Raw genomic sequence first — 11,705 nt, forward strand, 5'->3', positions numbered from 1 at the left:
ACCGACATGAGGAATTTTAGGATTTGAAGAAAAATTTGATAATTATTTTTCGAATTTTTAACAATTGGAATTGTGTTACAGTTGATAAATAACGGTTAAAGTTTATAAATCGACAAAATGCCGGATTTGAAATTTTCCGGCAAATCGGCAAGTGGCCGGAATTGAAATTTTCCGGCAAATTGGTAAATTGCCGGAATCGAAATTTTCCGGCAAATCTACAAACTGTCGGAATTGAAATTTTCCGACAAATCGGCAGATTGCCGGAATTGAGATTTTTCGGCAAATCGGCAAATTGCCGGAATTGAAATTTTCCGACAAATCGGCAGAGTGCCGGAATTGAACATTTCCGGAAAATCAGCAAACCGGCAAATTGCCAGAATTCAAAATTCCGGCAAATCTGTAAATTGCCGGAATTGAAAATTTCCGGCAAATCGGCAAATTGCCGGAATTGAAAATTTCCGGCAAATCAGCAAATTGCCGGAATTGAAAATTTCCGGCAAATTGGCAATTACCAGAAATTTTGAAAAAAAATTATTTTCGAAAATTGCCCACATATTTTAAAGAAATTTTTGTATGTTTTTTATTGATTTTTCAAATAAGATTTCAAAAAAAAAATTAAAGAATTTTAAACTGTAAAAACGTGGTAAAAAGTGTGTAGTTTGTGGCTAGAAATTTCTGAAACCCAAAAAAAAAACCGGAACGCAATATCTATTCCAATTGTTGTTGGCACATCAAGTGCCATTTGTGTTGGGGAGGACGAAAAACGACTCATTCAAATCATTGAAATGACTGCCGTTTTGAGCTTATTTCGTTTTTGGAAGAGGGATCCGGAGGCTACAAACTACAAACATTTTCACCCTGAAGCTTTATTTCCAAATTCAAAAAAAAACTACGCATTTGGTAGAGCTTTTGTAGTTTGTAGCCTGTGAGCCTCAACCAAATTCACCATGAGAGTGCAACAACGTTACACTAAAGAGTAGTGAGCAGCGTTCGTAATAAAATTTATGTGCTTCTTCCTCATGCTTTCCACAAGTCAAAAATTTGTATCTGTTTCTGACTCATCAATTGTTGAGGCTCAGAGACTACAAACTACAAATTTTTTAAGCCCATTTAAAAAAAAAATTAATGTTAGCTATATTTTGCATCAAAAAATTTAGTCCTAAACCAATTTGAAAATAGGTAATAATTGGCTCAAACTCAGTGACTACAACCTACAATTCTAGTTTCTAGTCTGTGAGCCTCAACTAAATTTGTCAAATGACTGATGGTAAAAGCTAAAAGCCAATTCCTAAAAATAACACGAAAACAAATAAAATTGAAATTCAAAATAATTCAAGAGAGATGGTGAATTTCGAAAATGAAATATATTTCGTGTCTCTTGACGTCACCGCCCCCCCCCCGTGACAGATGGTCAAATAAAATTAGCTTTCGTGGGGAATGGTTGAGGCTGACAGACTACAAACTACAAAGGGGATTTTGGATTTTTTGGTAAAACTAGGAGTTAGACAGGGGAAATGTTTTTTGCAATTTTTTTTGGAAAAGCAAAGTTACACGGCCTCTCTCAATTTCATTAATTTCAAAATTCCTCTTTTTCTCTCGCACTCTCTCACGTGAGATTAAAAATTGAATAATATATGTTTTTTTAAAAATTAAATTCAAAATATTGACGATGAAACAACTTTCGTATAAATACTGATTTGTTAGGACCGGTACCAAATGGTAATTTTCGGACAGAATTGATCTCGCAGACAACGGCTCACTATTTCAGTTATCTTTAGTAATAAAAAATTCTTCGAAGTTTGGTACAAAGAAACTTAACTAGTTGCATTTGTAGAAACTTACATAACTTATAAACCTATCGTATCCCTATCGTACCCTTCTGGTTTTATTGTACCCAATTATATTTTTCGTCGTACAGTGATGGAAAACTGATGAGACTTTTCCGACACGGTTCACAACCGGAGTTATTCATTGCTGACCTCGGTTTAGTCGGTTGCCGACTGTAAGGACGGGATCCCGTACGGGAGAAACAAAAAGTGACATATGAAAAAGGTATCAGATGATATTAATGCATACTTTGTTATTTTGTGCTTCTTTGAGTTGATTGTACAAACGGATGATTTCGAATACCTTCGTGGTATCTCTATCAAAGTTTCTCGAAGCTTTGAATCTTTACATAGCTTAAGCTATGTATTTTGTGAGAATAACCAAGTGTCATACACATAGAAAATGTTTCTTGTGTTATCAAGATTATTTTTGTATTTTAAAGTTTCTTGATTGCTTTTCTGGCTTTCGAGTTATATGTTTTCAAAAGCGTTCAAGTCAACTATTAAGCTTGCGGTTGTCCAAAAATTACAATCGCATTGTCCTAAAACTCAAATTACTCAATCAGTTTTTGACCAAATCAGGTGATTGACATCTTAATCTCTTCCTTAGAGAATTTTGCAACTTTTGGTGAGGTTAGATTTTTGATTGTGTCTTGGCGCGTCTCGTAAAATTAGGAAAACCCGCCAAAAATTGTCGTTTTTTAACGATTTTTGGAGTTTTCAGGCCTAATTCTTGTTTTGAAGATGCCGACGTCAATTTTCATCAAAAAACCTTCATCAAAAACAGAAAATAATCAGAAAAAAATTATCTACAAAATGGTGGCCTTCAATTTTCAAATTTCTCTTTTCAAGAATCACTAGAGGTCCCGAAAAAATCCATTTTTCGAGGTAACCTTGTGTTTTTCCGTCTGTCGGCGTCGTAAACATCACTAAACTAGATATTTGCATGAAAACAGATAAACTTAGTCTTAATTGACAATATATTAATAAAAAAATTGAAGATTTATCAGCGAATCGCCGGCTTTAATTAGTTTTATCTGGAAAATCACTAGTTTTGATTTTTCGCGAATTGACTTATTCATAGGTGACCTCCAAACTTGCGTTTTGTCTCATTCAATTGCTATGTGTTTGAGCAATCTGATCATGACTTTTGATCTGACTTTTTTGCAATATCTGCCGTTTACAGCCTAGTTTTCCGTTTTCAGTACAAAATCGGTTATAAAAATCTCACTCTCTCGCCCATGAGAGACGCAGAGACAGTTCATCACGTTATTTACTTTAAATTTTTGAAACAAAGAGAGGCCGTGAGTTATATTATTTTTGGGAAATTTTTAAAAAATTCCAAATTTTTTTTTAAGTTTACAGATATTGTAGAATAATATTTTTACTTTAAAATGCGTAAAAAATAACTCAAAAACACTGAAAAGTGACAAAGTTATAAATTTTTGAAAATTAGAAAAATTGAATTTTTGAATTTTTTGAAAAACAAGATTTTCTATTCAATTTTTTTAAATTGAAAACCTAAATTCCAAAAATAAAACTATATACACATTTATTAGATAAATACTTTGTTTTCAATTTAAAATTTTAAATATGAATAAATGTTGGAATTTGGCTAAATTACAAGAGTTTGAAAATTGGAAAATTAAAAAAAAATTAGAAATTTATTTTTCTGAAATTATTTATTTTTTTTGACAATTTTTGAACTAATAGTTGTTTTTATTGATTTTTATTGATGATTTATATTTAGCCTATTATTTGAAATAAAATTCGCCAAAAACTGTTGAATACTTGAAGAACTACAAGAGTTTTAAATTTATCGAAAAAAATCCAAAATTTTTTTGGATAAAAATTTTAATTTTTTGAACATAAATTGATTTTAGTTACTACATGTAAATTGTGAACACATTTTTTTTTCACATTTCTTGAACAAAAAATCACTCAAAAATGTTGAAAATGAGCGAAATTATAAGTGTTTAAAAATATAAAAGTTCAAAAAAAAAAATTTTTTTTTCTAAAAATGCACATTTTTCTAAAAAAAAAACATGAGTGATCATTGTAGAAAAATATTTAGAGATTAGGTTATATCAAAAATAGTCAAAAAATATTGAAAATTAGCAGAATTACAGGGGTTTCAAAATTGAAAAATATTGAAAAAAAAATTCTAAAATTTTTTAAAACATTTTCTATACAACTACTTAATTCTTTTATTCATTATGTTTTTTTTCTAATTTATTGAAATATTTACACTACAAACTACAAATTCTCTCAGCCTCAACCAAGTCTCCGAAAAACGGAAAATGAATGGATTTTGGGAGGCGAAAAAGTTGAAACTTCTCGTTTTTTTTTCTCAGAAAATTGAATTTCTTCCACTTTGTTGGGCCCGAAGAAGGAAGAAGAGACTCGTTTTTATTATGTTCCATTTCTTTCTTTTTTGGTGTACTTAAAATTGGGGAAAATTGAAAAAAAATTTTGAAAATTTTTTTTCAGAAATTTTTTTTCGATTTTTTCGAATTTTAATATTATTTTCTTAAAATGTTTTTTTTTTTCAATTTGTCAGAAGAAAAACCAAGAAACACTATAGAAATGAGCAAAAATGAGCAAAAATCTGGAAAAAGAGAAGAGAGCAAAAGCTGAAAGTTTCGAAAGAAACACTAATCCCCTCCAGGCTCTTTTCTTCGTTTTTTTGTCGTTTTAGTATTAATGACGTGGCATTGGCAAAAAAAACTGGTTTTTTCAGCAAAATATCACTGAAACTAAAGGATTAGTGAAAAAAAAACGCGGAAAATAGGTTCAAAATCCCGAAAATTGGTTGGTTGAGGCTCAGGCTACAAACTACAAAGTTTGGGTGAGGCTCAGAAAATTTTGTAGTTTGTAGTCTTTGCCAAATAATTTACAATACCTATAAACTATAGAAACAAATATTTTTTTCGAAAAAAAAACAAAAAAGTCCCAATTTTTATTGTCACCCTGTGCTATCCTGTTGGGGGTGATGTACGGGATAATTTAATTTGGTTGAGGCTGAGACAATTATGTAGTTTGTAGTGTGACAAAAAACATTTTTTTAGATTTGTTTTTGAAGGATTTCTAATTTTGAGATTTTTGAAAAAAAAAAGTGAATTTTTTTTCAGAAAAAAAAATTTATTCAAACTTTTTATTTTAAATTTTACTAACACGTTAATTAAGACATTGAATTCAATTTTAGTTAAAACTAGGCAAAAATTGTAGTTTGTAGTTTCTGAGCCTCAACCAAAAATTGAAATATTGGAGGAATAAGCAAAATTTTTTGATTAAATTTTGTTTTTTTTTCTTCCGAAATTCTCCAATTACGCCTTTTCTGGTTTGAATATATAACCATGCAAGATTTTTAATTAAAAATTGGAAAATTTTGTAGTTTGTAGTTTGTAGCCTGCGTCTAAACCCAGTCAAAAGCGGGGCCAGTTTGGATTTAAGATTTTTTTTTTCAACTTGACTAAAACAAACTAATCAATTTTCTATATTTATATAGAACTTTTACCATAAAAAATTGTAGTTTGTAGTTTATAGCTCAACGTCCAGAGAACACAAACCACACAATTTTTAGCCTCACCAAAAAAATTTTTTATCAAAAATTAAATTTGGATGTTTTTTTTTTAATTTCAAAATAACAAATCTGATGTCAAGCATTTTATAGTTATTTTTTGTAGTTTGTAGTTTGTAGTTTTTAAACGTTAACTTTTTATACTTTAAATCATGTGAACAGCATGACAAAATGGGATTCCCTTAAGCCAAAATCTGGGGTGGGAATTTTTTAAAAACTATTTTTGAATTATTCGGACTTCATGTTGAGACGGAAAAAGAGTTAAGCTTTTGACAAACAGACAAACAAAATGAAAAAATAACAAAAAATTTAAAAATTTCTAAAAAAAATGGGGAAAATATTTTTTGCAAAAAAAAAATTTTGAAAAAAAATTCCCAAAATTTTTTTTCTACTTTTCAGAAACTATCTAAAACTAATAACTCACTATAATAGAACATTTTTCCAGAAAAAATTTCTCTAAAAATGGGCTTTTTCACTAATTATAAGAGGGACTAAAGTGGGTGGGTGGGAGTAGCTATGAGCGTGTTGACCAATACACTCCAAACCCGCCAAAAACCACGAAAATATAGGAATATGAGTCATTTTAGGCGTCTTTCAATGATTTTAATAAAATTTTTGTGCTTTTTTGGTACCTAATAGTCGTTAAAATTGAGATTATACCAATTTAGGGTCGAGAGGCAACTACCCAAGTTCAGGGGGAGATGCATTGATTCAAGCCTTGGTTTGAGGGCTTGAAAATTGATTTTTTGGAAATTTTATTGAATAATCTTATAGAATAAATAATTTGCTACTTTTTCATAGTTTATAACTTTTTAATAGCACTTTTAGTTTTTGAGATATTTAGGAAAATAAAAATGTTGGAATTTTTTTTTTTTGAATTTTTTAAAACATTTTATTTGAAAGTTTGCAAAATGTTATTTTAAAAAAAAATGTTAAATTTAGTACTACTTGTGTAAAATATTTACATAATAGGAAATCTAGTAGTGTCAATTTTTTTTTTTGAAAAATTCAGATTTGAAAAAAAAAATTCCAAAAAATTTATTTTTTAATTTTTTTAAAGCTCCTATTTCAACTGAAATTTAAATTCAAAAGGTAAAAGTTAGACTACAAACTACAAATACTGCAAACTAAAATACTTTTGTTGAACCCTTTTGTAGTAAAAAATTTTGAGTCTAGAAAAATTAAACTTTGTAGGAAAAACCATTTTTTTAAAAGTTTTTTTTTTGAAAAATGTGTAGTTTGTAGTTTGTAGTCTGAGATGAGAGCCTCAACCAACAAAATGTTTTAAATTTTTGATAAAGAAGTTAACGATAAAAACCTACAAGAAACTTTTATTTCAAAAAAAAATTAATTTTTTTTCGCTTTTTTGGTTGAGGCTAACGTTGTAGTTTGTAGTCTTTTAGAAAAAAAAAAAACTTGTCTACTTAATGGAAAGCGTTAACCTATTAAAATTCAAAAAAATTGAGTTTTCCCGCCAAAAAAAACACAAATTTTCCTCTTCCTCATAGCCCATATGATGCTCATTTTCTAAGCTTGAGAGCCAATGAGCCACTTAAATGAAAAAATGAGCCACACTAGAAAAAAGAAAATAAAATGAGAAAAACAATACTGGAAACACACAAAATTTAGTGAACTCTCGGCGGGAAAATCAGAGGAAAATTGGCCCCCTGAGGCCATTTCTAAGCGAAAAACAAGGAAATTATTTTGGTTGAGGCTCACAGACTACAAACTACAATGGATTTTAAAATTTTTTAGGTTGGTCATTTGATGTTTGATTACTACTACTATTACTACTCTAATACCGTTGAAATGGTAAAAAGTTAACTTTTGTAGTATGTAGTCTAGTGAGGCCCAAACTTAAAACCCCTGTAGCTTTGCGGAGAGTAAAGATATTGAAAATTTGTCACTTACAAAATGTACGAAATTTTATGTAAATTATTCTATTAATTAACAAAAATTTTATAGCATTTATAGTTTTTGAGATATTTAAAATAATTTTAGAAAAAAATTTAAAAATTATTTTTTTACTATTCTTATTTTCTGAAATATCTCAAAAACTAAAAATGTTATAAATAAGTTGTCAACTAACAAAATATAGGAAATTTTATGTAGATTATTTTAATATATTAACAAAAATTTGATTTATTTTGTCACTGTGGAGTTATGAGCATTTGAAGACTACAAACTACAAAACTCTCTGCGCCTCAACTAAATTATTTTCGCTTATAACAAAAAAACTAGGAGCGCTACCAAAAAATTTCCAACTGAAGAAATGTTTAAAATTAATTGTTATCTATGAAAATTCAAATTGTTAAGACTACAAACTACAAAAATTGTGAACGCCTCAACCAGAAAAGGAATTTTTTTTACAAAAACTTCAGAATTTTTGGAATATTTGTTTTCCAATTTAATTTTCAAAAAATGTTTAAATTGACTACAATCTACAAAAATGGTGAGCCTCAACAAAAAATTTTTTGGACTTTATGTAAAAAATTAAATTTTTTGAAAATAAAACACTTTCAAAAAAAAAATTTTTTTTGCAAAACTTCTAACCATCAGGATTATATCAAAAATTAAATTGGTGAGGACTAGACTACAAACTACACCCCCTTTTCAAGCCTCAACCATGAAAATGAGCGGTACGAAAAAGAGCCGAGCAATAGCAAAAAAAGTTCTCCCAGAGCAGCTTTCGAGGCTTTGAGCTCCGTCTACAAAAGAGCAAACAGTACGTGATGGTGTCTCTGGGTGTCTGCGTCTCGCTATTTTTATTACTCTCTCACTCTCTGTACTACGGATATCCAACGAGGGGGGAGCGAACATGAAGTACAAGTTGGTTAGGTGGGAGAAAGTTCTAGAAATGAGTTGGGTGAGGCTCAGAGACTACAAACTACAAACTTAAAAAAAATTTTTTTTTGACATTTGACTATTTCAATTACCTTAAAGTTAATGCTGAAATAGTATCAGAAAGCAAAAAAAAAATTTTAAAAGAACGTAGCCCGAGCCTCTAAACTTCAAGCCCCTGTAACTCTGCAGAAATAAAAAATTTCAGAAAGTGGTCAACTGACAAAATGTAGGAAATTTTATGTACATTATTTTGTTAGTTGACAACTTTTTGATAGCATTTTTCGTTTTTGAAAAAAGTTAATTTGAAAAAAAGATTTGGAAAAAAAATTTTTTCTTGGAATTTTTTCAAAATTTCTGGAAAAAATACTACAAACAACAACAAAAATTTTTTAGCCTCAATCTCAAACTAGTCACAGAAAAACAATTAGTATAGTACTGGAATGTTGCGAAAAGTGGGCGGAGCCTGCCGTAATTTGAGCCGTTCGAAATGTATGAGGAGTTGAAGGTGAAATTTTGAAAGAAAAACGAAAAAAGTACAAAAAATTCCAAAATGATTTTTTGATTCTTAACTGCTAGGTGAGGCTACAAACTACAAACTACAAACTGAAAAATTTTTAGAAATCCATCTCCCTAATCGATATAAAAAGTATCGAAAGAATGTTTTTTTTAAATCGAAGTTTTTGACTACGAACTACAAAAAATTTTGGTAGACGTTCAGAGACTACAAACTACAAACTTCAAAATTTAAAACGGAAAATATTGGTTTAGGTACAAACTACAATTTTTAGTTATTCGGATTAAAAAGACATTGAAAAGAAATTTTTTAATCAAAAATTCAAAGTTTCCACAAAAAAATCGGTTGAGGCTCAGTGACTACAAACTACAAACTACAAACTACAAACTACAACATTTAAAACGGAAAATATAGGTTAAAATACAAACTACAAATTTCGAGTTTTTAGAATTTTTCGAAATAAAAAAAATTGAAAATTAAATTTTTTTTTCTCAAAAATTCAAAATTTCGACATAAAAAATTGTTTGAGGCTCAGAGACTACAAACTACAAAATACAAAATTTAAAAGGGAAAATATTGGCTAAGGTACAAACTACAATTTTTGAATTTTTCGGATTTTTCAAAAAAAAAATTGAAAAAAAAAAATTTTTTTTTAACAATAATTCAAAGTTTCCACAAAAAAATTTGGTTGAGGTTCAGATACTACAAACTACACCAACGCTCTCAGCCTCAACCAAACCCACCAAAAAACATGATAACATGATAAACAAGATAGACAAAGACCAGTATAAGTGTGTGGTCATCATCATCAGCTGCAGAGCCCCGCTGGTACTCCGTAAAGTGGGCGGAGCCTCCCGGCGGGTGTAATAGTATCGTGAAAAGGGACACCGCTGAAGAAAGACAGAAGCACCCATGGAACTTTTTCGAAAAAAACGAAAGAACATTGGCGGCGGCGACGGGAACATCGTTTGAAGTTTTTTTTTTTTAGTTTTTGCGTGGTTATTACGGATATATACTATTTGACGATCAGGTGTTAGTGGTTGAGGCTCATAGACTACAAACTACAAACTACAAAATGCAAGGTTGACGAAATTTTAAGGCCAAGTTAAATTAATAGTGGTTATGTAAAAAAAGAAAAAAAAATTTGAGTAAGCAATCCATAAATTATTATGAAAATTGATTTGGGTGAGGCTCATACTACAAACTACAAACTACAAAATAAATTTTTTAAAACATATTTTTTGATACAGTACTTTAATAATTTTTTTACAATAACTGATTTAAATCCGCAATAAGTCAACCTAAAATCTTAGCCGCACCCAATTTTGTAGTTTGTAGTGTGAGCCCCAACCAAACTTCGAACTTGTATATCTCGGTGAGGGGTAGAGCTATCAAAAAGTTGTCAACTGGCAGAATGTAGGAAATTTTATGTTAATTATTTTGATAGTGAGCACTTTTTTTGTAGCTAGCTTAGTTTTTGAGATATAAAAGTTTTAAATTTCAAGAAATAAAAAATTGTTTGAAGTTCAATAGTCAGCACATTTTGCTCACACTGAAATTTCATAATGGGGTATATTTATTTTTTAGTTATTTTTTTTTTAATTTTCACATTGTCTTTAATAATAATTATATGAGTTTTTAAAAATTGGTGAGAATTAAAAATGAGCAAAAAGTGTTGTCAAATTACGTATTTAGGGTATTGTCAAATTTGAACCGAAATTTTAAAATAGCTATTCTAGTTTTTGAGATAAAATTGGACAAAATTTATTTTTTTTATGTGTCCCTCTTTTTTTGAAATTCCGTAGCTCTTAAGAGTTAAGAAAATCGGTTTGAACTATAAAATTCAACTACAAACTATAAAACATGTTACTTCCGGATTATTAGCTGCATTATGATTAAATGAAAACATATAACAAATTCTAAAATAGAAAAAAGTTTCAGAATATTTTACGAATCTACTATACGGGTAATTAAGTTAATGAAATAAATCTCCGTTGAAGCTTTGACTACAAACTACAATGTCATTAGGCAATTTTGTAGTTTGTAGTCTGATGAGCTTAGACTACAAACTACAATTTCTCCATGTAGTTTATAGTCTACAGTGAGAATGGTTCATTTCCAACATTTTTCAACGAAAAAATTTTTAAATTTTTTTAGACTTTCAAGCCTACAGTTTTGTAGTCTACATTCCCTAACTCACCTCAATTGAGCCACAAGCATTGGGTCAAAGCTTCTGACCTCCTGAAGTCTCGGATGACATCTTCGCATTATTTGTGGTGTCATTGATGTATAAATTACATTACCAGATGCAATGTCGTCCGGTGAAGCCGGCAGTTGACGTCTTCGATGGATACTCATCTGAAACACAAAGAAAACCCATTTGGAAATTGAAAAATTAGCGAAAAACGAGAAATTTCGATGAAAACGTGACTTTTTTCATGTGAAAATGATGGGTGAGGCTAAGCGGCAGTTGTAGTTTGTAGTCTTTGTGCAAATTTGAATTTTCAGATAGAAAATAAAATTGTGAACACTTCGCCAATTGAAAACTTTCTAATAACTTTTCTAGTTTTAGAGTTATAAGCAAAATAATATTGGTTGAGGCCAAGACAGTTTTGTAGTTTGTAGTGTGAGCCTCACCCAAGTTCAAACCCCCTATAACTCCGTCTAGAGCAAAGATAGCAAAATTTTTTTAACTAACAAAATATAGTCCATAAGTTTTTCTAAATTTTACTAGTTGACAATTTTTGAATAGCGTTAATGTGGGCGGAGTTAGAGGAGTTATAAGTTACCAACTTAAAATCGGAGTAACTCCGCCGAAACTAGCTACATCAAAATCTTTCAATTGCTTGTAACTCGAAAACTAGAGGAGCTATCAAAAAATTTTAAATTGAAGGAATGCTTTGAGTTGAATTATATACCGGAAATTTTACAATAAAAAGGT

At 29.7% G+C, this 11,705-nt stretch overlaps 1 protein-coding gene and 1 non-coding gene across 2 annotated transcripts in view; one reads left to right on the forward strand and one right to left on the reverse strand.

The window, feature by feature from the left end:
* The window catches only part of Y52B11A.4 (GTP-binding protein GEM), a gene marked incomplete at its 5' end in the record, with an annotated part of 24,695 nt that extends 13,573 nt beyond the window's left edge, over window positions 1–11,122 (reverse strand). The window contains one exon of the mRNA NM_001392946.1: window positions 10,965–11,122. Within this exon, the coding sequence (NP_001379254.1) occupies window positions 10,965–11,122 (158 nt within the window). The remainder of the gene's footprint in view (window positions 1–10,964) is intronic.
* 21ur-14744 lies at window positions 10,411–10,431 on the forward strand. The gene has a single exon (NR_050537.1).
* Window positions 11,123–11,705: the final 583 nt, after the last annotated feature.

This window comes from Caenorhabditis elegans, chromosome I, assembly GCF_000002985.6.
Source record: "Caenorhabditis elegans chromosome I".
NCBI classification, from domain to species: Eukaryota; Metazoa; Nematoda; class Chromadorea; order Rhabditida; family Rhabditidae; genus Caenorhabditis; species Caenorhabditis elegans.